Source organism: Solanum dulcamara, chromosome 12 (assembly GCF_947179165.1).
Source record: "Solanum dulcamara chromosome 12, daSolDulc1.2, whole genome shotgun sequence".
Lineage (NCBI taxonomy): Eukaryota > Viridiplantae > Streptophyta > Magnoliopsida > Solanales > Solanaceae > Solanum > Solanum dulcamara.
This window is the reverse complement of record NC_077248.1, coordinates 5,380,964-5,407,700: the sequence shown is the minus strand read 5'-3', so window position 1 is coordinate 5,407,700 and position 26,737 is coordinate 5,380,964. Positions and strand designations below refer to the sequence as shown.

Genomic DNA, 26,737 nt, shown 5'->3' with positions numbered 1-26,737 from the left:
AAAGTTTCTCAAGATCTTTATGGGGAGATAAATGGTCTATTAACTCCAGAACATTGGGCCATATTTCTTTGGTCAAGTTTAATGGGCTTCTTTTGATTCTAATGTGAAAAAATTATTTGATTGAGTACTTTTTAAACATTAATTATTGATTTTAGCGATATTTTTTATTTATTACCATTTATAGCAATACATAGCAATATTATAATAAATCTACACTTGTATTAAAAGTGAATTATGCATACAATATAAATATATTATAAGTGTTTTAAAATATATATTATGTTTGTATAGTAAGAAACTGACAGAATGTATTATAAGTCTATTAAAATATGTGATAAATGTATTATCCATCTATAAAACTTGTATTATATATGTTTTATAAATAGTTCTCTGCAATGTGTATTAAAACTGTATTATAAATGTATTATAAGTGTTCAGTGAATTTTTTTTATTGCTATAAATGGTAAATATTTTCTTAATATTGTATATTTATGTAAGTTTTTCTTCTAATCTAATATAGTATCGAATTTTCGAAGATCCTTCGTTTATTAAAAATTGGGAAGCTTATAAAATTTTTATTAGTTTAGGAGCTAATTACTTAAATATACTCTAGTTTGCAATATTATGAATCTTACTAGATTTTGGTGCATCCATATTGTTCGCAACAAATTTTCAAAGGTGTCAAAAATTAACTGCAATAAAAAATAAATAAAAGAAAAGGGTATTTTTTATTGATCAATTTGTGAGTACAATTTCATTACTCTCTTGATTCTTCTCTCCTAAACTTATCCAAGATTCGAGGGCCTTCAGTAGTGTACTTTTCGAATTGTTGGATGATTTAGATGTCCTAGAGGTGTATTCCAATCGCCAAGATTGTTGTTAGGGCTTCGTTGTTTTAAGTTAATCTCCGGGAAGAACTTTGTTGATCACTCCTTAGAAGAACTATGTAGTAGATGTTGTAGCTTTCTCCAATACTTGTTGAAATGTTTTGCAGAATGCCCTTTGAATGTCAGGTCTATCTCCTATTTAGTTGTTAGGGGTGGACAAGATTTCTTATGATTGGCCAAAAGGTGTCATTTTGACACTTGACCGATTGTGATTGGTTCTTGCATTTGACTGGACTACCACCTTATTTAGACACGTGATGTCATCTTGTTGGTCTTGGACGACTAGTCATCATGACATGTGGCATGAGTTTGGGCTTCAAGGTGTAATGGACCTTGGACTTGAATTTATTAAAAATAGATTTTTTAGAAATCACATAGCGTAAAGGCTAATCACCATTTTTCCTATCCTTTTTTCAATTTATAGAAAATCCCTTTAAAAAATAATAATCCGGATACATTAATTCAGTAATCCAGATATATTAATTAGGATTTTTATGTATCAACAGGTAATATTTAAAGCATGATACATTAAACATATATATAATTTATGAATCAGAATTAATGTATTCGGATTATTGAATTAATGTATTCGGATTACTAAATTAATGTATCCGGATGGAAAGAATGAATTTTTGAATTTTTTTTTGAAATGGATGAGAATAATAAAAAAATATGGTAAATAAAGGAGTGTAATTAGATAATTTTTTCTTATTAAAATGGACTAATTAATTTATAAAGTCCAAATTAATTAATCAACCCAAATGAACATGAATTAAATTCAAAATTTTATATGAATTTGACCCAATAAAATTTATGGGTCTACACATTTACACCCAGATACATCTAGATACATGGAGTCAAAATTAAGTAAAATTCATTTCAAATACACTGTATTCAAGTGAATTCGCATGTATTTAAAATACATAGACAAATCTCGCTCACATCCCTCCATCTCGCTCGTCACTCTCCTATGTATCTGGAATCAGATACATATAAATCATATTAGATACATGTATATGATGTGTATCTTGTGTGATCGCATGTATTTATGATACATGACTATCTCGCTCGCCTCTCTTTTTATTTTTAGTATATCTGATAGCAAATATATATATATATAGGTATATTCAATAGACTCAATTTGTCTTCCTCAATATTTAAGCTTAGTAAAATTCCAAAATGGTATTTTTCAAATTTCTTCGATCAAACCAATTCAAAATAAATACAAGTAAGAAATATGTTGGATTTATGAGTAAATCAACATTTTTGACAAGAAAAAATGAAAATTGTTTGAAGCACAATTGCATCAATTACATATTCCCAGAAGTTATTCGATATATGACTTAGTTCATAATTTTAATAGTCGACTTGTGTGTAAGTAAACTATTTCATGAGTACTCCTTCTGCTCTTTTTTACTTGTCAAAAAAATTTTAATTTGATTTTCCTTTTTACTTGTCAAATTTGATAAATAAAGAAAGTATAATTTTTTTTTACCTATTATACCTTCAATTTATTGAGAGAGTCAATATTTTTGATATCAAAATATTTTGGAATTTGGATTATGACTTTAGTTAATAATAAGGGTAAAATTGTAAACTCACTATATCAATAATTAATTTCTTAATAAGTGTGTCAAGTCAAAAATTAACAAATAAAAAGGAACGGAAAAAGTATATGCTATCTCTCATTAACATATATATCAAATAACTAAATCCTCCCCCCCCCCCCCCCAAAAAAAGAGAATAGATAAATAAATGGAAGGAAATTATATTTTTCGTAAGCGATTGAGATTTGAATTTATGTTTTCCGTGAATATTTAACTCACTATATCAAGAGTAACAATTAGGTGACACGTATAAATTACGATAAATTTAACTTTTAATGACTGGCCAGTAAAGCTTTATTAAATACTAAAACAATCACTTTCATTAGCAACTCAACAAGTCATCTTTCTGGAATTTTATTTGGTTACGACTTTTAAGAATGACTTATCTTTGTATTATTGTTAGAGTCCTTATTATTGATAGCGAGGTCACTCTCTCACGTAAAAAGACAATTTCATGTATTAAAGCTTTCGTTATGTGCAGAATTCGGAGAAGGATCTGACCACAAGGATCTATTGTACGCAGTCTTACCTTGTATTTCTGTCAGAGACTGTTTTCAAGGTTTGAACCTGTGACCTGGAGATCACCCAGGTCGCATGGCATAAATTTTACCAGTTACTCTAAGGCTCATATATTTAATGAAAATTATATTTAAAAAAGGTTATCACGACTTTTCCACCCCCAATAACTCATCTTTGTTCAATGAATAAAAAAAAAGTTACACATAACTTGAAAGTTTTTCTAGTTTGAAAGATTGAATTAAATGCGTGAAAAGAAGATGGGGAAAATAAAGATTATTTTTTTTAAAGACTTGAATGTGGACATATGTTTGTCTAAGTTCAACATTTCTATGGCATTTATTTCTTCCCTTTTCATCTTTTAAATCTCTTTTCGAGGTGGCACTTACCAATTGGTTCTCTAGACTCTAGTTCATTTGGATAATACTCTTCCGATTTACTTGCTAAATATTATCTAATTTGATTTTTATTTTTATTTGTCATTTTCGTTAAATTAAGAAAGGACAATTCTTTTTTCCAATTATATCCTTAATTTATTAGCATTGAGTTAAATATTTTTTAAAAATATAATGAGTAAATATGTTTGAGATCCTATTAATTAATAGGGATAAAATGTTTAACTCATTATACAAATCATTATTTTTTTAATAGTTGTGTCAATCAAAATTTGACAAATAAATCAAAAACAAGGGAGTATTAAGCATTTTAAAAAGCTAGAGGGATAAACGTCATAAGAAAATATCACCTATTTTTTAAAGTTTAAAATCTTCATTTAATTTTCGTTTTAGGTCACTAATGTACTTAAATCACCTCTAGTCAAACGATTTATGTATGACTTTGTGCTTTTTCAACATGTGTGGTAATCTTTGCCATCATATAATTTTGCCTTTAAACTTCAATTAATATCTATATTCTTCAATTTTGTGTATGTATAAATAAATAATTAAACTTATATAAAGTTGAATAAGTAAACATATTTGTTCTATGAGACAATTCGTAAGAGATATACTAAAACTGATTTATCATTAGTAAAGTGATTTATAATCACATAAATGATCAAATAGTATTTTAAATCACAAATTTTAAATTTCTTTCTTTCTTAAATTTTGTGTTGAGATAAGTAATACTACCCCCGTCCCATATTAGATGGCATCTTACTAAAAATATTTATCTCATATTAATTGATCACTTACTAAATCAAGTTATAATTAATTAAATTTTTCCTATTTTATCCCACAATTAATATGACATTTTGAATATAAACAATTCTCATTACTAACTATTTCTATACTTTATTCATCTTGCATTAATATAAACAAAGAGAAAAAATGATAAAATCTTTCAATATATTAATAATTTTTAATCATCATATAAAATTGAAAATGCCCATTTAATATGGGACAAAAGTGATATCACATAAATTTGACAGAGACTGTAATCAACTAAGTCGATGACACCGCCTTTGTTATGTCTCTTGTGGTGATTGATAACACTTGGCACTGCACTTGAAGGTGTTATAGGAGGTTACTTCATGGGATTGTATTTTGTCTTCTTGACTGAGACATGATAAATTAAATGTACATTTATGGTATCAGTTGGGAATATTTAATTAATGTGTTGTTTGTTATATGTGACAATTTGAGAACCAATTGCTTCCCTCCTCAAAGCGGTAACTTTTGTCAATGACCTCCCAATTTCCATTGTTGTTATTATTATTTCATCTATTTCATATTAATTGAATTTGTGAAACAATGCACATATATTAAAAAAAATATTTAAGAATATAATTTAAATTATACTTTCTACTATTGCCTTTTGTAAAATCATAAATATAGATTTATTTCCTAAAAAATTATAAAACTTCAATAAATAAAAAGGCAAATATGGAAAAAATTTCAAACTTCCATTTTAAACTTTGAACAATTCAATTATTTTGAATAATGAAAAATTCGTAAAAAATTCAATTAATATTGAATAGAGCGAGTATATAATCTAGGGGTTGTATGATATGATATATACCAAATTATCTTATCATATCGAAATTTTTGATACTGTAATTTTGGTATTATGGTATTTGATATCGTATATGATTTAATTTTTTATTTTTTTAATATTTAGTACGGTATTTGATATTTAGAAATAATATACTGAATACTATACCGAAGTATATAGTTAAAATACTAACAAATATGCAATATCATATTAATATAAACTATATGTTTAAAAGTTGAAACATTGACAACTCTATTTTGTTGAAATATATATTAAATGTAATTGATTAAGAAAATGAGTTGTTTGTATTTTCTTTTGAATATATATATTTCTACATGTGTAATGTGTTAGTATGATACAATTGAGATCTTTTTTTGAATTGTCGAAGTCTTAATACTCTATTATATGAGTATATTAGTCAAAATTGAACAAACTATAGTTACCGATTTACCATACTGCAAAATACCTAAATCAAAATTCAAATCATCAAACCATGTCGAATTAAATTGGCATGATAATAATATAATAATTTTAAAAATCAAATACTAAAATTATTGTATCAAAATTTCAAATATCATATCGTACCATGTCTATTCCTAATATAATCCATATCATTTCATAGAGTTTTAAGTTAAGATTGACCACGACTAGTACTCTGGAGATAGGAGAGAAATTGAAGGATATGGGGGCCTGGGATATTAGTGGGGATGCGACCAGTATGTGGGATAAGACGGCTAGTTGTATTAGGGTTGTAGCAAGAGAAGTGTTGGGAGTCTCGACAGGTAGTGGTATTCGGCATCAAGGGGACTGGTGATGGAATGGAGAAGTGCAAGAGAAGGTGGAAGCAAAGAAGATGGCGTATGCGAAGTTGATAGAAAACAAGGATGAGGTGGAGAAGTGGACGAATAGAGAACTTTATAAGATAGCGAGGAAGGAGGCGAAGTCGGTGGTTTCGACGGTAAAAAGGCAGCTTTTGAACGCCTTTATGCTGAACTAGAAGAGAAAGGCGGGGATAGGAAATTGTTTAGGCTAGCAAGGGCACAGGAGAAAAGGACACACGATGTGGATCAAAGAGCATTAAGGACGAGCATGAAAAAGTATTGGTAGATGAGACTCTCATTAAACAGAGATGACAGTCATACTTTCATAAACTCTTGAATGAAGAATGGGACAGAGATATTGTGTTGGGAGATTTGGATCATACAGGGAGGCTTCCCGATTTTGGGTCTTGCAGGAGTATTGAGGTCAAGGAGGTTAAGGGTGTTGTTCATAGGATGCGCTGGGGAAGAGCGACCGGACCTGACGAGATTCTTGGGGAATTTTGGAAGAGCGCGAGCTCGGTAGGTTTAGAGTGGCTGACTAGGCTATTTAATGTCATCTTTACGACAAGAACGATGCCCGAAGAATGGAGGTCGAGCGTCATGATCCCTATATACAAAACCAAGGGGGATATCCAGAGTTGCAACAACTATAGAGGTATCAAGTTACTAAGCCATACTATGAAAGTGTGGGAAAGAGTGGTGGAGATGAAGGTGAGAAGAGGCGTGTCTATCTCAAAGAACTAGTTCGGATTTATGCCGGGACGCTCAACTACGGAAGCCATCCATCTTATGAGAAGACTGGTGGAGCAGTATAGGGAGAGGAAGAAGGACTTGCATATGGTATTCATCGACCTAGAAAAGGCTTACGATAAAGTTCCAAGAGAGATACTATGGAGATGTTTGGAGGCTAGAGGTGTACCTGTGGCGTACACTAAGGTGATCAAGGACATGTATGAGGGCGCCAAAATCAGGGCAAGGACAGTAGGAGGGGACTTAGAGCACTTCCCAGTTGTGATGGGGTTGCATCGAGGATCAGCTCTTAGTCCATTTTTATTTGCTTTGGTGATGGATGGATTGACGCGACAAATTCAAGGTGAGGTGCCATGGTGTATGCTTTTCATAGACGACATAGTCCTGATCGATGAGACTTGTAGCGGAGTTAACACTAAGCTGGAGGATTGGAGATATACCTTGGAGTCTAAAGGGTTTAAGCTGAGTAGGACCAAGACAGAGTACTTAGAGTGCAAGTTCAGTGAGACACCTCAGGAGGTTGGCGTGGAAGTTAGGCTTGGTGCCTAGGCCATCCAAAAGAAAAGTAGTTTCAAGTATCTTGGGTCTATTATGCAAGGTAGCGGAGAGATTTACGATGATGTCATGCATCGTATTGGGGCAGGGTGGATGAAATGGAGGCTCGCTTCTGGAGTGCTATGTGACAAGAAGGTGCCACCACAACTTAAGGGCAAATTCTACAAAGTGGTGGTTAGACCGGCTATGTTGTATGGGGTGGAGTGTTGGCCAGTTAAGATCTCTCACGTTCAAAAGATGAAAGTTGCCGAGATGAGAATGTTGAGATGGATATGTGGGCACACCAGGAGCGATAGGATTAGAAATGAGGCTATTCGGGACAAGGTGAGAGTGGCCTCGGTGAAAGACAAGATACGAGAAATGCGACTGAGATGGTTTGGACATGTGAAAAGGAGAGACACAGATGCCCCAGTGCGGAGGTGTGAGAGGTTGGTCATGGATGATTTCAAAAGAGGTAGGGGTAGACCGAAGAAATATTGGGGAGAGGTGATTAGACAGGACATGGCGCAGTTACAGCTAACCGAGGATATGACCTTAGATAGGAGAGTGTGGAGGACCCACATTAGGGTAGAAGGCTAGTACATAGTCTCGTTATTCTTCCTTATTAGTAGACGCATTAGCACATTATGATTTCTTGTGCTATGATTTCTGTTATTATCTATTACTTTCTGTACTTCTATACTTTGATTACTCTATTTTATTCGTAAAGCTTTCGTTATTTGTTTTCCAAATCGCTTCGAATTTCTTAGCCTTATCTAACCTCTTTCTATGCTTTTATTGAGGCGAGGGTCTTTCGAAAACAGCCGTCCTACCTTGATAAGAGTAAGGTCTACGTACATTTTACCCTCCCCAAACCCCACGTTGTGGAATTTCACTGGGTTGTTGTTGTATTCAACTACTAACAAAACCCAAACACAAGGACAAACCACTATTATTACAAGCATGCATAGTTAAGTTTGTCTCCTAAACAAGTCAAAATTAAAGTTGTCTTTATTGACAAACACATTCTTCTCATAATACTCCCTCCATCCCTGTTTACATATCATTATAAAGTTTTATACTATTCTTAAAAAATATTAATTAGGAATGTTATTTGACTAATATATTTTTTATTAATTCGTTAATCTTTATCTATTTATGTGTTATTTAATTTTAGAATAATTAATGCTAAAGACAAAATTGAAAAAAAATAATTAATTCTCTATTAATTATTTAAATTGATAACTATTTTAAAATAAATATTTTTAATATACATGACAACTAATATGAGACGGATAAAATAATTGTGATGTTCATGTTCATTTGTGTTTATCTAAATTATATTCACATAATCTGTTATTTTTTATTGATACAAATATTTATTATTCTGTTAATAATTTTGTTGATAAAAATATTTATGATTCTCAATTCAAACAAATTCTAAAAACAAATATTTTTATTCACTGTAACACCTTTTTATTCCTATTTGACAAGGACTCAGAATGAATTAAGATATTTCTAATTTTATAAAAACCCTGACATATCAGATCAGACCATTATTCAATTTGGGGAAAATTACATCAAGTAAATATATATTAGTTAATTAATTAATATAATTATAATTTAGTTAATTTATAATTTATCATAAATATTTAGCATTAATTATAATTTGAATTTGTATAATTCATACATTTGTATAATTCAAAATTTGTATAAATTTTATATAATATAATTTGTATAATTATTTAAAATTTAGATGTTTTAGTTTGTATAAATTCGTTATTTCGAGTTTATACAAAATAATTCTATTATACAAATTCACCCACGAATTATACGAACCCTCGAATTATAAAATACCTGTAAATTATATAAACAAGTCAGCTTAAATTATAACTACAATTATAAATATACAAACCATAACTAAAGAACATAATTAAAATATTTATAATAGTTATTTATGAAATATTGCTTAAATTTGCAAGCTAATTATTTATATTTGTCAAATGAATCGGCGCACGTGAATTCTATCCAAAAGGCTAACTATCCACTAAAGTCAAATAACACACTCAAACTTGAATAGTTTTTTTACTTGAAAAAGAATAATCTTTTCTTGTTCAACTTATGTTGTTACATATTTAATAATTATTGTAATTACAACATCTTTATCATGTTTAAAATTATAAATTAAAGATTTTTTCTTAAAAAATAACTTTAATGTGATTAATCATCCGAAAAGACCAGCCAACTAATCCCCACCATTATTTTGATGTGATCACCAACACATTAGTTTAAGATTATAAAATTTAATTTATTTTAAAAATATATTTAATTAAATTAAAAATATAAAATAAAATAAAATAATTAATTAAAATGTAAAAACAAACGTCAAATCAAATTGTTGAACTTTTATCTATTTTATATTTTTTAGAAAAATAATTTAAAAATTATCAAAAGGATAATACTAAAAAAAACTCTTTAGTTTATAACCTTAAATATTTTTGGTTGGTCATATCCAATAATTCACATCAGTATCATCTATGCTTGGGAAAATATAGAAAGATTATCACATAATTACGTAAATTATCCAATCCAAAACATCTTATAGTATATTAATTAGCCTAAACGAATCTATACTTATTTTAGTCTAGATTCAAGATCTTGTTATATTATATTGCTCTATACATTCAACCAGCATCTTTACAATTTGTGCTGTGATTAAAAAAGAAAAAACAAGAACAAATTCATGAAAGCCATGGAAAGTTTTGGTCTCCAAATGCTTGTTGGCCGATGGTTTATGTTTTTTGCTTCACTTTTAATCTTATCTGTCGCAGGTGGCACTTATATATATAGTCTCTATTCAGAAGAAGTGAAGATTTCACTTGGTTATGATCAAACAACCTTAAACTTACTTGGTTTTTTCAAAGATTTAGGTGCAAATGTTGGGATTATTTCTGGTCTAATCAATGAAGTTACCCCACCATGGGTTGTTATTCTTCTTGGTGCATTCATGAATTTTTCTGGGTATTTCTCAATTTGGCTTGCTGTTACTGATAAATTGACTAAACCCAAAGTTTGGCAGATGTGTTTTTGTATTTTCATTGGGGCAAATTCACAAACATTTGTTAACACTGGTGTTTTAGTGACTTGTGTCAAGAATTTCCCAGCAAGCAGGGGAATTGTAATTGGGCTATTAAAGGGGTTTGTTGGTTTAAGTGGTGCTATACTAACACAGTTGTATCATGCCTTTTATGGGAACAATGGGAAATCTTTAATCTTGCTTATTGCTTGGCTTCCTACTGTTGTTTCATGTGTGTTTCTAAGAGTTATTAGGACTATGAAGGTTACTAGGCAAGAGAATGAGCTGAAGATTTTTTATCAGCTTTTCTTTATGTCACTTGGTTTAGCTGGTTTTCTTATGGCTATAATTATTGTAGAAAACAGAGCTGTGTTTAGTAGTGTTGGTTATTGGTTAACTGCTGGTACTATTCTTATTTTGTTATTTGCTCCTATAATTCTTGTTGTTAGAGAAGAATTGAAACTATGGGACACTAAGAAACAAAATTTGAGTCATCCTGTAGAGATTGAAGTTTCTGAAATTGAGAGACCACTCCAATCTTCAGCGACTGTTGTTCCGATTAATGATCAGAAAGAACCTGTTTCTTTCTTTCAAGATGTGTTTAAGCCACCAGAGAGGGGTGAAGACTACACCATACTGCAAGCGGTTCTCAGTATTGATATGTTGATTCTGTTTATTGCTACGATTTTTGGAGCAGGGGGGCTTTTGACAGCTATGGATAATTTAGGCCAGATTGGTAAAGCTTTAGGTTATCCTAAAACAAGTATTACTACATTTGTGTCACTTGTGAGTATATGGGGTTATCTCGGGCGAGTAGGTTCTGGATTTGCCTCTGAGATCTTCTTGGAGAAGTATAAGTTCCCGCGTCCCTTGATGCTGACAATAGTGCTGTTTTTTTCCTGTGTGGTTCATGTTTTGATTGCGCTTGGCGTGCCTAACACTCTGTATGCCGCCTCTGTGCTAATTGGGTTGTGTTTTGGTGCTCTATGGCCTTTGATATTCGCGATCATATCTGAAATCTTTGGCCTTAAGCACTACTCCACATTGCTCAACTTTGGAGGTGCTGCTAGCCCGGTCGGTGCCTACATCTTCAATGTTAAAGTAGCTGGTAATTTGTATGACAGAGAAGCAATTAAGCAAATGGCAGCTCATGGGATCATTAGGAAACGCGGTGAAGACTTGACTTGCACTGGAGTTGAGTGTTATAAGTTGGCTTTCTTGATAATTGCAGCATCTACTTTTGTGGGATTCATTGTTTCATTGGTTTTAGTACTCAGGACATTCAAGTTCTACAAAGGGGATATTTACAAGAAGTACAGAGAACAAGCGAAAGCAGTCGATGCTACTGAGTCTTAGTCCAGAACAAATGGTGATGCTCCATTATAGTGTGTTATTCATTCTTATATGTGATTATAGTTTTGACATCTTGTGCTTAAGGCTGATATCAGTATGTACAAGGAGTTGAAAGTGTATACACGATGTACAAGTTGAATTTTATATAATATGTAATGGAAGATTTGTTTGATTGAACTAAAGCTGTGTAGAAACAAAGTTTATAGAAAGTCAATTACAAAGATTTACATAGCCTCAAAATCAGGCAGCAGTACTACCACTGGACCTAGCTCCCAGTAAGTCTGTCCTTACCCGAATCTGCTCGACTCTCCCTCCGTCTCAATTTATTTGTCTGCCTTTGACTTGACATGAAATTTAAGAAAGTACGAAGATTTTTGGAACTCGTGGCTTAAATTAAAGACATGTAGAATATATCAAAATGTCTTTTAATCTTGTGGTTTTAAATATGTCGTGTGGAACATAGAAATAAAAAGTTCCAAAATAAAAGAAAGAGACATTCTTTTTGGAACATACGTAAGATAAACAAATTGAAACTGAGGAAGTAGGTGTTATCGATCCATGGTAAGAACCTGAAGGTTGAGTCCTTTTACCACTTGAAATTTTGGATTCACCCAATCACTCTTGTCTGAGAGTGGAAGAAATTCTAATAAACATAACAATAAACAAATTTGAATTAATCGAACTCATGAAAAACATACAGCCGGAATAAGGCTTCTGTGCGAACCATAATATGTCAGGATCAACTATTAACCAATATAAAAGAAATCATTGTTGTACGTAGTAGAAAAAATGGATTTTCTTGTATTGATTGGGGCAGAAATTAAGATAAGATAGTACGTAGTAAGGAACATAGCCAAAAGTATAAGATCCAAAAAAGACACTACTATTCTTTTTGATTCGTCATTCATAATTGGGCTCATCTTTCTCTTTAATAATTTGACGTGCTTACAAAAATGACGTACAAGGCCATACACCATGTCGATAACAGCACACAGTGTGGCAAAATGTAACCCAATCAATTCGAAGCGCCAGCAATTATATAGGGAATTTTGATTAATCGAATCAGTGAATTTTGAATATTAGATCATCAAACTAAAAAAGAGCTAGAACCAAGTACTATTATTCATCTCTGTAGCTTTCTTCTGATAATATTGAATGCCACATCACTTATTAATTTTGATTTTTTTTTAAATGATTAGCCAAGTTTCAATATTTGTGAAATCTTTCTTTGTTTCTTACGTAAACTTTATGCCAAATCAATTATATTTACTCTATAAAATATTTTCCCATTTACCCGATAAAAGTAGGTATATAAAATTTTCACCAACAAAAATGTACATTGGTTTGAGGAACAAAGGAGTGATTCAGAAACTGTGTACTGAAAAGGCTCTTGTTTTACTGATCAAAGATAATAATCACCATCTAGTCTGTCTCAATGATCGAAATGAATGGCTTTCTCTGTCCCTCCTCATTGTTTGTGTCTAAACCGCAACTCTTTTACATTCGCGGAAGTTTAAAAACTCAAACTCATAATTCAATGGTCTATTGAGCCAAGGCGAATCAATAGTATATCCAACACTCCAATTTCCTTAAAAATTGAAACTTTTAATACAAAGATAAATAGCCCCAAGCCAAGCATGCAATAGAAAGCGGAAAAACTAATTGGTTCACTATGTAAGGAATACAAATATGAAGTACCAATCTATGTATTTTTGGTACTCATGTTACTGATTCCTTTGAGACAATTGTTTCACTTTGGTCTCTGAATTTCTTATATATATCACCTTTGTAAAATTCCCTTGTTCTAATTGTCAAAACAAGTGAAACAAGACAACTTATCAATGTAGCACCAGTGATTACAAAAAAAGCCATTTTATAGCACTCCACACCAATACATGTCAAATCTTCACCAGCATTTCTAGTCAATCCTTTAGCTCTCATTTGTCTGAACGCCATTTTGTCATACAATTGGCCTGCAACTCTAACATTGAGTATATATGCACCAAAAGGGCTAGCTCCAGCACTCAAATTGTACAAAGTTGAGTAGTATTTTAGCCCAAATAACTCCGATACAATCGCGAATATCAATGGCCATTGTGCGCCGAAACAGAACCCCATTATGATTGAAGCAATGTAGAGGGAATTTGGTACCCCGAAAGCGATGAGAAGGTGCCCGGTACATGACATGAGGAGGACTAATGTGAGCATCAACGGACGAGGGAACTTGTTTTGGATAAGAAGATTTCGGACACAAAACCTGAGACAACTCGTCCAAGGTAGTTCCATATGCTGAGTAAGGACACGAACGTTGTGATGCTTGTTGAAGGATAGCCTAATGCCTTCCCAATTTGGCCTAAGTTGTCGATGGCTGTCAGTGTACCACCTACCCCAAAAGTTGTCGTTGTAAATAGAATCAAGAAATCTAAGCTGAAAATAGCTTGCAGTATCGTGTAGTCCTCACCCCTCGGTGGTGGCTTAAACACGTTACTGAAGCAAGAATTTGGCTTTAGGTCACTAATTTCTAGTTGTGCTAGATTTTGTTGTGCTAGATTTTGTTGTGCTAGTTGAACAGAAGACGGATTTTCTGTGACAACTTCCACTTGTGGAGTATCATGTAAGATTTGCTGCTTACATTTCCACAAGATAAACTCTTCTTTAAAGACAAGAATTAAAGGAGCAAAGAGCAAAATCAGTACTACAACAGCACTTCCTACATATTCAAGTCTAGTGAAAATTACCTTATTTTGGACAACAATTACAACCATGATAAAAGCAGCTAGACCCAGTGAAATAAACAGAAGTTTGTAGAAAATTCGAAGCTCGTTGGGCTGTTTATCCACCTTCATAACCCGAACAGTTAGTAGAAAAAGGCAAGAAACAACAGAAGGAAGCCAACCAATTAACAAAACAAGAGACTTCACATCATTTCCATAGAAAGCATGATACAATTGTGTGATAATCGCGCCACTTAAACCAACAAATCCTTTCAACAATCCTAGTACAATTCCCCTGCTTTCGGGGAAATTCTTGACACAAGTGACTAATGCACCAGTATTAGCAAATGTCTGAGAACTTGCACCAATACATATGTAAAAACACATTTGCCAAACAGGAGGTTTAGCTATCTTCCCTATGACAGCAAGCCATATCATGAAGTAACCAAAGAAATTCATGATTGCTCCCATGAACAGAACAACCCATGGTGGAGTGACTTCGTTGATAAAACCGGATATCATTCCAACATTACCACCTAAGTCTTTAAAGAAACTTAGTAAATTTAAGGTTGTTTGGTCATAGCCTAATGAGGATTTCATCTCACTACTATAAAGGCTGAATAAGTAAGTTGCACCAGCCATTGACATGATTAGAAGAGAAGCAAAGACCATGAACCATCTGCTCATGAGAAGATGGATGCTAAAGCCTAACATATTAGCTTTGTTGACACCATTTTCATTTAACTTTGACATTATTATGAGTGGGAAAAAAGGGAATTGTGCTTACTACCATACTAAGATTAGGTTCTTATATACTACATTTGGTACGCCTCAATCCTAAACAAATTGGGGTCGATAATTATATACATCATCAATATAAGAAACTCTTTACACTATCAAGTTAGAGCCGTTTAGATTGGCTTATAAGCTGCTTATAATTTGTTTTCAGCTTTTTTTGAGTGTTTGACTGACCAACTTAAAGTCATTTTGTGCTTAAAATAAGCCCCAATAAATAGTTGAGTTTATTTGGATGAACTTATTTTAAGTAGTTTATAAGTTGAAAACAGCTTATAAGTCAAAAAAAAATGGTATGCACCTACTTTTTTTTTAAACTTATAAACTGATTAAAAATAAGTTAATCCAAACAGGCTATACCTACTTCTTTTTTAAAAACTTATAAGCAGTTTTCAACTTATAAGCTGCTTAAAAATAAGTCAATCCAAACAGGCTATTAGCCAAATTACACTATGTAGCTAGGTTAAAATTTTAGTTTTTGTACAAATATTATATATCGACTCCCGTCAATCATTAACATATGTCTATTTTTTCAATATTTTAACACCCCTCAATAAAAAAAATTGGCTCCACTACTGACCAAGAGATATCTACTTAAACGTTCTTAAATGTGGGAGACAAGTTAGTTGCTATACCAGGTAAAGATAATCTAATGGTATAAAATTTTCTTACTTTGATAGTATATATAACTTGAACACTCTCTCTATATATATATATAAGTGTGTGAAGGAGCTTAAGATCGATTTAAAATAGTATAAAAAAACACTACATTGTGAGTATATATGATTTATAGTGTGTTTGGGCAAACTTCTAGAAAGTGAAAAGAAATACTTTTTCCAGATTTTTTTTTTTTTTTTGAAATTTGAGGTGTATGGCCAAAAATCAAAGATGCTTTTAAGCAGCAACATAAACAGTTTTTTTTAGTCAAGAGAAAAGTATAAATTAATTCTTTCAAGACAAAAATATTCTTACCAATAGTTATATTTATCAATCTATATTTCATTATTTTAAGGTCGAATAGCTTAATAGACTCTATTACTTGCATCATCATATTGACATCTCGACCCCTAATTCATGGATTTTCATCTAGATAAGTTAACTTGATTAATAAGTCTTGTAATGTTGTGAATTGTAATTTATATCTCTATAAATGTTGTGAATTATAATTTATAGATCTAATATTGCCTACTTAATAAGTAAGAGTTAAGTAATGAGACATGATTTATTTTAGCACCTTTAACATCTACACTAACGCGTCACTAAAACAAAGTGAATTGCACTATTTAACTTAAAATTAACTTCATGTTTTAAGCATGCTTCGATCTCATCCAAAACTTCTTTTTTTATGAAAAGATCTACGATTACTATTCTTCGATTAACAATATGCAATCAACTTTTTGTAAGAAAAATAAGTACTATAGCACTTCAATTTCATATGCTTTTACAAATTTAACCTTAGCAACGAGTCTTGACTAAAATAATATTGTTTGACAAAACACTCACATTATTAAATCAGGTCATCTATCTCTGTCCCACAACATTATTTTAAAAACCAAAATTTGGGGATCTAAGATTTGATAAGACTTACGAGTGACATATTTGATTTAGGGAGAAAATATACACTAAATTAATAAATAAATTACGTGTTTTATATATACATATAGAGAGAGAGACTATGATTACCTAATAATATATTTTGTATCTTAACTTATTTGTCATGATTTCTAAATACAATTTTTTTTAATAGTCCACTCATATTTTAGAAATCATAGATTTGCAGGTAATCCACAAAGTCAAATCTGATATTTTAGGATAGACATGGGTGATATTCTTGTTCTTTTGTATTCCAACGCGACAAATAATTTGAAATGAAAGAAATAGTTAATTAACACACATTTTACTTTAATTTTATCAATCATGATAAATTACTTGGGCCCAACTGCACATACTTTTTGTTTATCAACATGTGCATTCATATTTTTGTGATGTTGAATTCTATCTTTTTGTTTATCAACATGTGTATTCATATTTTTTGTGATGTTGAATTCTATGGACTAAAACTATAGATTCATGACAACCACATGACATTAATATGGTAAAATGTTAGTGGGAGAAAAGGGACACAATGTTGACTTATGTTTTGTCTTGGCAAGCAAAATTGATGAATGCTTGGAATAAGTGGATTATATCATTAGAAATTGACATAATTTTTTTGGTCACTTGAGTTTGTTTATACACTCTTCATCTACAACAAAAAGTACAGCAAATTGATGAATGATGAATGCTTGGAATAAGTGGATTATATATTATTGAATTACGCACTAAAGAAATTGACATATATTTTTTTGGTCACTTGTGTTTGTTTATACACTCTTCGTCTTCAAAAAAAAACATCGCTTTAGCTTATTTCATGTCCACTGAAAAAAAATTTAAACGATAATTTACTAAATTACCTCTATTTATTAGATATTCATTAATAATTAAACAATATTAAAAAAAATAGTTCCTTAATATGAAGATATAATTGGAAATAATTACTATTTTATGTCTTAAATTTTTAAAATAATATTTATTTTGGAACGATTTTTTTTCTTGAGCTAAAATGATACTTGAAATATACAACAAGGACAATAATATTTCTTTTGTGTGAACACGTCTTCCAATAAGTTCGATAGGCCTTTAAGCAAATTGATTAAAATATGATACCCCTCTAGGGAAATTATCTTAATTTAGTTGCGTAGAACATCTATAGGTCTTAGTTTTGAACTTATACAGATTTGAAACTCATGAATCTTTCCTTAATTTTGAAACTTCAACAAAATTGTGAACCTCATTAATCGTTCTTTGATTTTGCTTTTATAAAGGTTTGAATTTCATGAACCATTTCTTGATTTTGAAATTCTAACAAATTTTGAATTTGGGATAGTCTTAATTATTATCCTCAAATTTGATGGTCTTTAGTTTTTCCTCTATTACTCATTTAATAAAATTTTGTTGACTAAAGTATCCATCTATCCAGACCTAATTCGTTTGAATTTTCTTGTCTAGCTCAACATAAGTTCTATAAGAATCAAGTTATTTCATATAAGTTATGTAATATTATTTAGAAATTGATGTAGTATTTAAAAACTGAAGTTATGCTTTTCAGATATGTGTTCTTTATCAATTTTTTATTTTAAAAAAATGATGACTAATGTTGATGGTAGATGTGCTTTTTTCACTGCATAACTGATGGGATATTATGTTTGGTGTTAGGAAGTAATTTGTTATATCTTTTACGATATAACTTATAAGATATTATAATAAAAAAATCTAAATTTATGTCACGCAAAAAATATTTCTTATTTAGATATTAGGAACATTTTTAACAACTTATTTGTTACTTAAAATGTCGGGAAAAAAAACATTAAAAATTACACATATATATTTAGAAAAAATTATGCGAATAGACAAACATATACTAGTTAATTAGCTAACATAACTATAGTTTGAATTAATTACGGATCGCGGCAAACATGTAGCTGTAATTACAGTTTGAGTTTTGTATAATTCGTGCAATTATACAAATGTTGTGAGCGTTTATACAAACGCTATGACTGAATACAGTTTGAGTTTTGTATAATTCACTCGATTTATATAAACGTTGTGTGCGAATCGAATTGTATAGTAAAATATACAAATATTACAAATTGTATAGCGAATTATACAAATGTTGTGCATGATTTATTTTTTTGGTTAATTTTTGGTATTTTATTGATGAATGAATGAGTATAAAAACACCAGCTTACACCACATCTGGCAAAGTTCATTCCCTACATGGCCCAATCGATTAGGAAAGAAATAAACAAACAACCAAAATCAAAACACTTAACACTTTGAACCTACAAGCCCAGTCCATTTCGGATAGAGGGGCTATATTTGTCTAAGTAGGGTTTCCAAAAAAAGTGGAGGGGGGGGGGGGAGGGAGAGCCTTTCTTCTTCTTTGTCTCCTCTCCACACTTTCCGCCTTTTTCCTTGAAGAATGTTGTCTTTTTGGGGCAACTCTCACCTTCATTTAACATTGTGCATAAATTGTACGGTGAAATACAAACATTATACAAAAACTGCGAATTATATAAACATATACAAATGTTGTGCAAATTATACAAACACTGTTATAATTATAGCTACAAATTATAATTAACAAATTATAATTATGAAGCATAATTAAGATATTTTTGAGTGGCTATTAGCGAAAATTTCTCATATATTTAAGGGGCAAAACTTAAACACCATCCCTATCATTTGTGACAGTGTTGTGCTAAAGAAGGCCCATATACCACTACATCAGTACAGGCTCAAGCCCAAGAATCTTTAGCTGGATTGTAACCTCCATCCCTCCGAGGCCCATGATCCTGCCTAAAGTACAATAATGTAAAAAGAAATGGAAAAGAAGACTTATACCCAAAAAAGAGAAAGTATTTACACTTAAATATCACATTACTTTCAATTTCCTTTTTATTTTAAAATGACATAAATTTATTTTAAAATTCATCCGCTAATATCATGCTGACGTCAACACTCATCCTATATGATATCAATAGAATATCAATATACGGATGAAGTATCACAAGATTAAGCTCAGTCCTGCATGATATCGATAAAAAAAGGGGAGCCTATATGACATCGATATAGTATCAATATACCGATGAAATATCACAAAGAATATATTTTTTACTAATTTAGAGTTTAATAAATAATATTGTGACTTTCATAATTTTCTCTTAATTGTTTCATTTTTATTTCTTAAAAAAAAAGCCCAATCCTAAATGATACTGATAGGGTATCAATATACCGATGGAGTATCATAGAGAATTAAACTCAGTTCTATATGATATCGATATAGTATCAATATACCGATTGAGTATCAAATATAATTAATTCATAGCAGTGATGCTGAAGTCATGCGCGAAATAAAAAAGGAGAAAGTGGATAAGAGGATAAATAGTTTGGGTCGTAGGTCCATTAAAGTTAAATAATTTGGATCATGAGTTCATTAAATGTAAATAGTTTGGATTGTGTTCAATTTGGGTAAATAGTTTCTTAGTTGGATGTATTTTATGTAGTTTTCCCAAAAGAAATTGTGTGGTATTCCTAATTTATACGACTCATTTTTTTTAGTTAGTACCTCAAAATATGTCACATTTCTATTATTAGTACTCCCTCCGTCCCATTTTATGTGTCACTCTTTCCTTTTTAGTTTGTCCCAAAATTAATATCATCTGACTATAATTAAGAATAATTTAACGTTAAACTCCTCCCTTTATCCACAATCACACAAATATCTAAGATTATTTTAAACTATAATTGTAAAAAGTCAATTTTTTTCTAAAACACCGCATTATGTCAAAAAGTATCACATAAAATGGCACAGAGAGAATAATAATTTAACTTTAAAATACTCATAATCACACAAACATTTCTAACTTATTTTAAACCATAAATTTCAAAAGTTTTTCTTTATTAAATTATGTGTTAAGTCCGACTATATTACATAAATTGAGATTTTCTTTCTTAAACAACTTGTCAAATCAAATTACATTGCATAAATTGAGACGGAGGGAGTAGTAAGTTGTAAATTATGAAACTTCAGGGATTGAAAAGAGTACTTTATAAAAAAGAAACTTTCGAATATTATACCAACTGCCATCTTCTTTCCTAATTCCACGCTGAATACAAAAAACAAACAGCGAAAATACGAAGAAAAATAATCAATCCATCGCTGGCAATTCAGGTTTATTCAATATTTTCTTCTGGTTTTCCGCAAAATTTTCCATATTATCAAATGAGTTGATCAAAATCAAGTGAAATTTCTTAATTGTTAGAAATTAATTTCACACTCTGAATTCTGAAATTTGAGCTTGAAATGCAATTATGCGACATGAAGTTCATAGATTTTTTTTCTTCTTTTTATTGGCCTAATTGTTCACATACAAAGGTATTATCTTTTTCCGAATCTGAATTCAGTTGATGCATAGCTCAAAGAAAATTGAAATGAATCGATCAATCAACTAGGCTGCAGTTCCCCAAATTGATTAGGGTTCCGCTATATGAATCTGGGAGTTCAGTTTTATTCTTCTTGATTTAGTCCCCACTTAAACTAAGAAGTTCGTAGAATCCTGAGATTTTGATTGTTAAAACAATGGCAATTATATGTACTCCCTCTGTCCCAAATTTAGGTGTCTAATTTCCCTTTTTTGTCTGTCTCAAAAAGAGGTCTCTTTCGATATTTAGTAAGTTTCCAATTCCAACTACATGGAAAGTTTAAGACCACAAGATCCGAAAGTCTCCCATTTATTTTGTAAACTCTGTGCCGGTCAAACTAAGACACTTAAATTGGGATTTAGGGAGTAGTATTTTGGAATCCTTTGCGTTCTTGAAATTCTTATTCGTTTTTAAAAAAATTCATTTAAAAGGTGGGATGCTAATTTTGTGTTGAGTTGTGATTATTTGTTATGATAATTTCAGGTAATTAATACTAGAGAGTTTTAAGCGTTATGGCAAGGATAAAACCTCAAGCTCTTCTACTGCAAAGCAAAAAGAAGAAGGGGCCAAGTGGTGTCAGTGTTCCTACAATTATAGTATACATCCTAATTGTTGCTGTGATGGTGTTTTCCCTGTTCTCTACATATAGATACTGGTCTCGAAGGTTAGTGAAAACCTTTTCTTGGAAATTGTCGTAGCTACTTGTAGGATCTTATCTATTTTAAGTTGTTTATTACTGACTATCTTTTGATTGTTTAGCTTTGACATGTAAAAAAAATGTTGTTATTTAGATAAATTTGGATTATAGCATACATAGACAAAGTTACATTCCGAGAGTAGCAAAGTAAGTGGCTAATTTTCAATGTTCTTGAACTCATGCAATGTTCTTTGCTTCAGAGAGCAAAGCTCTCTTTGGCAGTTGTCGAGGTTCTTGGGATTGTTGGTAATGGTCCCTATTCGTACGTCGTGTTATGATTATTTGGAAGAGAAGTGAGGCAACAGAATGTTTAGGTATGGCATGGCCCTAGTTACTAGTTGTATGTGAAGTGTAAGATGTGGAATACCCTAATTTCTGGGTTCTTTATTTGCCTTTATAGAGAACTAATATTAAAGCCTGTCGTGGACCCCTTGTATCTGTATCCAATACTAACTTAATCATGTCCTTATCATGAGCTTCTTAAGTTTTGATATATCCATTTCCGACACTTGGTGATCACATTATCTGGTACTAAAAGACTTTCAATACTGTCTTATCTTTATCAGAAGTATTTGGTACTCTTCAGATCTAACTTTATGTGTCATATAATTGTTAGTAGTAAGGGAAAATTTGTTATTCTGTATAGTATTTACTTAGCTTATACATTAAAACTTTTCCTTTGTTTCTTACACTTCGTGTCTAGTCAAATACGTCACATAGAATGTATGAAGGAAGTGCTGCTTTGGATCTTGTGGTAATTAATACTTGATGTTGAATGACTTGTGTCTTTATGATAGTGGGGAAGATTTAAAGTTGGAGTATGTTGTTCTTTTTCATTTTCTTTCTTTCGTTTTCTAGATTAAGTTATGTCTATATAGAAAAATAATTATGGACATATGATGACAGGAATATAAACTATATGGTATTATTTTATCGTAATTTTTGCAACTTGCCAATTTTTAAAATTTTTCTTATTCATGCCTGACACAAGACTATTGTTAGTGCTAGCGCTACTTAGTGTAGGTTAAATACTCTAATATAGAAATAAATGTGGCAGTTGATGCTGAGTGGTGTTGTACTAAGGATGGGCTACCTACAGCCAGAGATTAGCTTTGGATGCTGGTTCTTGAGGAGAATTGTGAATTTTATGACCGTAGGGGAGCACTCAAAAGTTGTAGACTTGAGTTATATGACGGGAGTTCATATTGTTAGAGGAAACACCAACTAATTATATCTTAGGTTGAGCACATAGAAATACTTTTTTCTAATATGTGTGGCGATGAGACTTGAATCCATGACCTTTGCCAACTCTTTTATCATGTTATATTGAATGACCACCTCAATTAAAGTTATAGCCGTTAGAGAAAAGGATACTCTTATTTATTTATCTCAACCAAAAGAGCTCATTTTCAGCACCCTTATTTTTGTTGACCACTGCGCTACATGAGTCCACCATAATATGTGAAAATGTAGTAAGTTTTTGGTGCAAAGAACTCCAAATAATGCATGATTCCTGATAAACTCTAGGGGGCGTTTGACCTTGAAAATTGTGAATATTTGAAAAAAGTAGTTTTTATTTACAAAATGAAAAATGATATTTGAAAATTGGTAAATCTGGGATGGATACTTTGTTTCATTAACAATGCTTCACTTGTACGTTTGTTGAATATTTTGTGACGAGATGCATTTGGATAGATGTTTTTCCTCATATTTTGACCTTTTTATTTTCTTCTGCCTAGATCAACTGTTCAGACACAGGATGGTATATCAAACAGAAAGGTATGGATTATTTTACAACTCCTATTTTTGGTTGGTAGATATTATTGCAAATATTCTTTCTTGAGCTCCAATTACCGACATATGCCGTTTGTTATGGTCCAGATTTAGATTTTTTTGAAAATGGTGGTGCTTGGGTCAGCTTGCTTGCACCTTGATTATTGCACCAGATACGCATTACCTTCCACAAGTATAGGCACTGGTTTTTTTGTGCCCACCTAGATTTAGACAGATGCGAAGAATCAAGAAATCACCTAACTGATTTTTGTATATGATTTGATTTGAACCCGGTTTCTCAGATCCTACAAACTGCATTTACCTTAGTATTCTTTTGCACTCATCTATATCCTTACCTCTTTCTTTGCTGCAGTTTATCGAGCGGAAGAAATCTGATATTCCTAATTACGCTGTAAGTTCAGAAAATTCTCTTTCCTGCTTTCTTGTCAGCTGGTATTTATTTTCTGAATACCAGCTTTGAGTATGCCGGTGTGACAGGCAGGAAGTCCATCCTCCTCCCTCCTCTCATCCTCTTCAACTTCCCTTCGATCATACTACTAGCATGTGTTCTTCACTTTAGTTGGTGCTATAATTCAATATTAACTTGTCATTTCCATTCAAGGAAACAGTTTTCTTTTTGTATCTTCCTTACATTGTAGCATATAACGGTGTTTCTCTTTCAAATCTGGAGTATTCCTCCATGCTTTTTTCTTGGCGATAATTGCATATTTCAATGCTTTTCTGTTATGTAATCCTTATTTCCTTTCTAGACTTTGTTAACTTGTCTGTGTCGTTGGTAGCTTATAAGCACATCGAAAGGACAGATAACTGTGGAACTTTACAAGGATGGTTCTCCTGACATTGTCGATGAGTTCATTGATTTCAGGTGCGTAACTGGTATAACTTTTTGTTTTTTGCTTTTTCTTGTCTTTGGTTGGTTCTTTTTTCTGAGGCGACAATCAGATTACTCCTAGTTTATATACATCTAATAAGCCACCTTCTTTTTCTTTTTTTTTCTTTTTTTGCGGAGATGACAATTAAATTTACCCTAGTTCATATAGATCTAATGAGGCAACCTTCTCTAAGTAGACGAATCCAAGCGTTCATCTCTTCCCTACCTCACATGCAGCACCTGGTGACTTATACGCATGCTTCGAGAAGGAGAAATTCTGGGATTAGCTTATGTGATCCTCAAAAACATTCAAAACAACCTGCTACGAAAATAATAAGGGGGAAAAAGACATTTTTTTCTTCACATTCTAAAGAAACACTTGCCTCAGTTTGAACTTGTGGAAATTAGGAATTTGGTATAAAGGGGAGTTTCCAGATGTTAAAATCCACCTTTTTCTGTTCTTTCTCTTTTCTCCCTGATTTTCAAAGGGAGGAAAAAGAGGGAGAGGGAAAAAGTAATATTACTGAGCATAGGAATGATGGGATTTGATTTGCAAGATCCTGACCTTTTTCTTTTCTCTTAAAGGGCCAGGGAGTTGATAATTTGGCTATTTGTGGTTGTCAATTCACGATTTCAAGCTGATGAAATGTTGTTAATGTTATTTTCACGAATCTCCGCCACTTCATCGCCATTTATGTGGTTCCAAACTCTTTGGAATTCCAAAGCTTTCAACTTTCACATTATTGTTTGACTGATCTATCATTTACCATTTGAGTAGAACTTTGAGAACAATCTGCAGATACATGGGTTTTCTAACATTTTCTATGGACAGCTTGTCACTTATTCCTCTTTAGGAATATATCTCCTTTTTATCCTAAAACCAGAATCTTTATGGACTTAACAATGTATGGGTGCAAAATAAAGCACTGCCTCATGTAAATGCCTAACTAGAATGATGAAAATCTTGGAATGCTAGTCTTACATGCTAATGATTCACATGGATGCTTAAAGATGATTGTGTCTTTAGCAGAGATGAATGGATAATATGGGATAAGTGTCATCTAAGGAACATATTGGTTTTGGATCTCCATCACAAAGTTCCTTATACAGATGCGAACCTCAAGTGCATGTTGATTATAGTGTAAAATAGTCAGTTTATTTATCTGTTTTTCATTTGTAAAGTTTTGGATGCGCAACCTTGTGTAACAAGCATGATAAAAGTATTAACTTCTAAAACGTATTTGCAGTCAGAAAGGTCACTTTAAAGGGATGCAATTTACTCGTGTAATAAAGAACTTTGTCATCCATGGTAGCAAAATTGAAAGCCCTGAAGCTACAGAAGATTGGACATCTAGGGGAAAACAGTACAGCCAACTGGACACAAGGTCTTCGTTGCACATCATTTGCTGTTATTGTGTCTTATACAGTTGCCTTGAGATCCCCTTGCCTCGTTGGTTTTTGCTAAATTAGCAATCTTAATGTTCAGTCTTAAGCATGAAGCATTTATGCTTGGTACTTCCAAAGCAAAACATGACGGTGGAAGATTTGATCTATTTATTACAACAGCACCAATACCAGATTTGAATGACAAGATTAATGTCTTTGGGCGTGTCATCAAGGGAGAAGATGTCGTGCAGGTATAGATCTTTTTCCTTTTCCTATCAGTTATCGCATAAAATATTTAAAGGACAAAGTTAGATATTTGATATTTCACTGCTTTTCCACATTAAATATTTAGTGAACATTCAAGTCCATACCGAGACTGTGATTAAAGAACTATTACATTATGATTTGTCAAGAACTGACAAAAATCTATTGGCAAGCCTGGCAGCGAGATTTCAATGTTTTTCTTTCTTTTTTCGACCCCCCACCTTAATGATGATGGGTCGGTCATGACTATTCAGGAAATCGAAGAAGTAGATACAGATGACCACTATCGACCTAAAACTCATGTACAAATCAATGAAGTAATTCTCAAGCACAAAACCTGAACTCTCTGTCCATGAGATGCAGTTACTTGTCATCGATGAACAAAAGCAGGCAGCATCATGAGTAGGTTTAGTTTCAGGTTATAATGGTTTAAACATCTTTTGAAGATTTTAATTCCTCAGAGTTGACATGTTGCAGCTTGCTAACAGTGCTTTTGATGTAAGATATGGATTCCATTTGTGTAATTTGGCTAGGTTCTCTCCCCAAAATTTCGTTTAGGATAAACAATCTGGCTGTTTATGTTATCTTATAGTATACAGTATATTCAAAGGAAATTTTCCATTATACAAGGCGATGATTTGTGATTTTTCATTCAA

At 31.8% G+C, this 26,737-nt stretch overlaps 2 protein-coding genes and 1 pseudogene across 2 annotated transcripts; 2 read left to right on the top strand and 1 right to left on the bottom strand.

The window, feature by feature from the left end:
- Nucleotides 1-9,668: 9,668 nt before the first annotated feature.
- LOC129877364 (uncharacterized) lies at nt 9,669-11,705 on the top strand. Its single transcript, XM_055952861.1, has one exon. It carries the CDS (start codon nt 9,851-9,853, stop codon nt 11,537-11,539), a length of 1,689 nt encoding a protein of 562 aa, XP_055808836.1. The 5' UTR covers nt 9,669-9,850; the 3' UTR covers nt 11,540-11,705.
- Nucleotides 11,706-13,074: 1,369 nt separating this feature from the next.
- LOC129876354 (uncharacterized) lies at nt 13,075-15,075 on the bottom strand (annotated as a pseudogene).
- Nucleotides 15,076-20,712: 5,637 nt separating this feature from the next.
- Nucleotides 20,713-26,737, top strand: LOC129877079 (peptidyl-prolyl cis-trans isomerase CYP21-4-like). Its single transcript, XM_055952558.1, has 8 exons — nt 20,713-20,818; nt 21,553-21,733; nt 23,506-23,545; nt 23,913-23,951; nt 24,340-24,425; nt 25,679-25,816; nt 25,918-26,068; nt 26,336-26,737. The coding sequence occupies exons 2-8, from the start codon at nt 21,582-21,584 to the stop codon at nt 26,420-26,422; spliced, it is 693 nt and encodes a 230-aa protein (XP_055808533.1). The 5' UTR covers nt 20,713-20,818; nt 21,553-21,581; the 3' UTR covers nt 26,423-26,737.

Bases quoted from the DNA above. Each gene is read 5' to 3' on its own strand.
- LOC129877364 (XM_055952861.1), top strand. From the start codon at position 9,851: ATGAAAGCCATGGAAAGTTTTGGTCTCCAAATGCTTGTTGGCCGATGG.
- LOC129877079 (XM_055952558.1), top strand. From the start codon at position 21,582: ATGGCAAGGATAAAACCTCAAGCTCTTCTACTGCAAAGCAAAAAGAAG. The intron at 21,734-23,505 runs GTTAGTGAAAAC...TCTTCTGCCTAG, and splicing joins TATAGATACTGGTCTCGAAG to ATCAACTGTTCAGACACAGG. The intron at 24,426-25,678 runs GTGCGTAACTGG...ACGTATTTGCAG, and splicing joins GATGAGTTCATTGATTTCAG to TCAGAAAGGTCACTTTAAAG.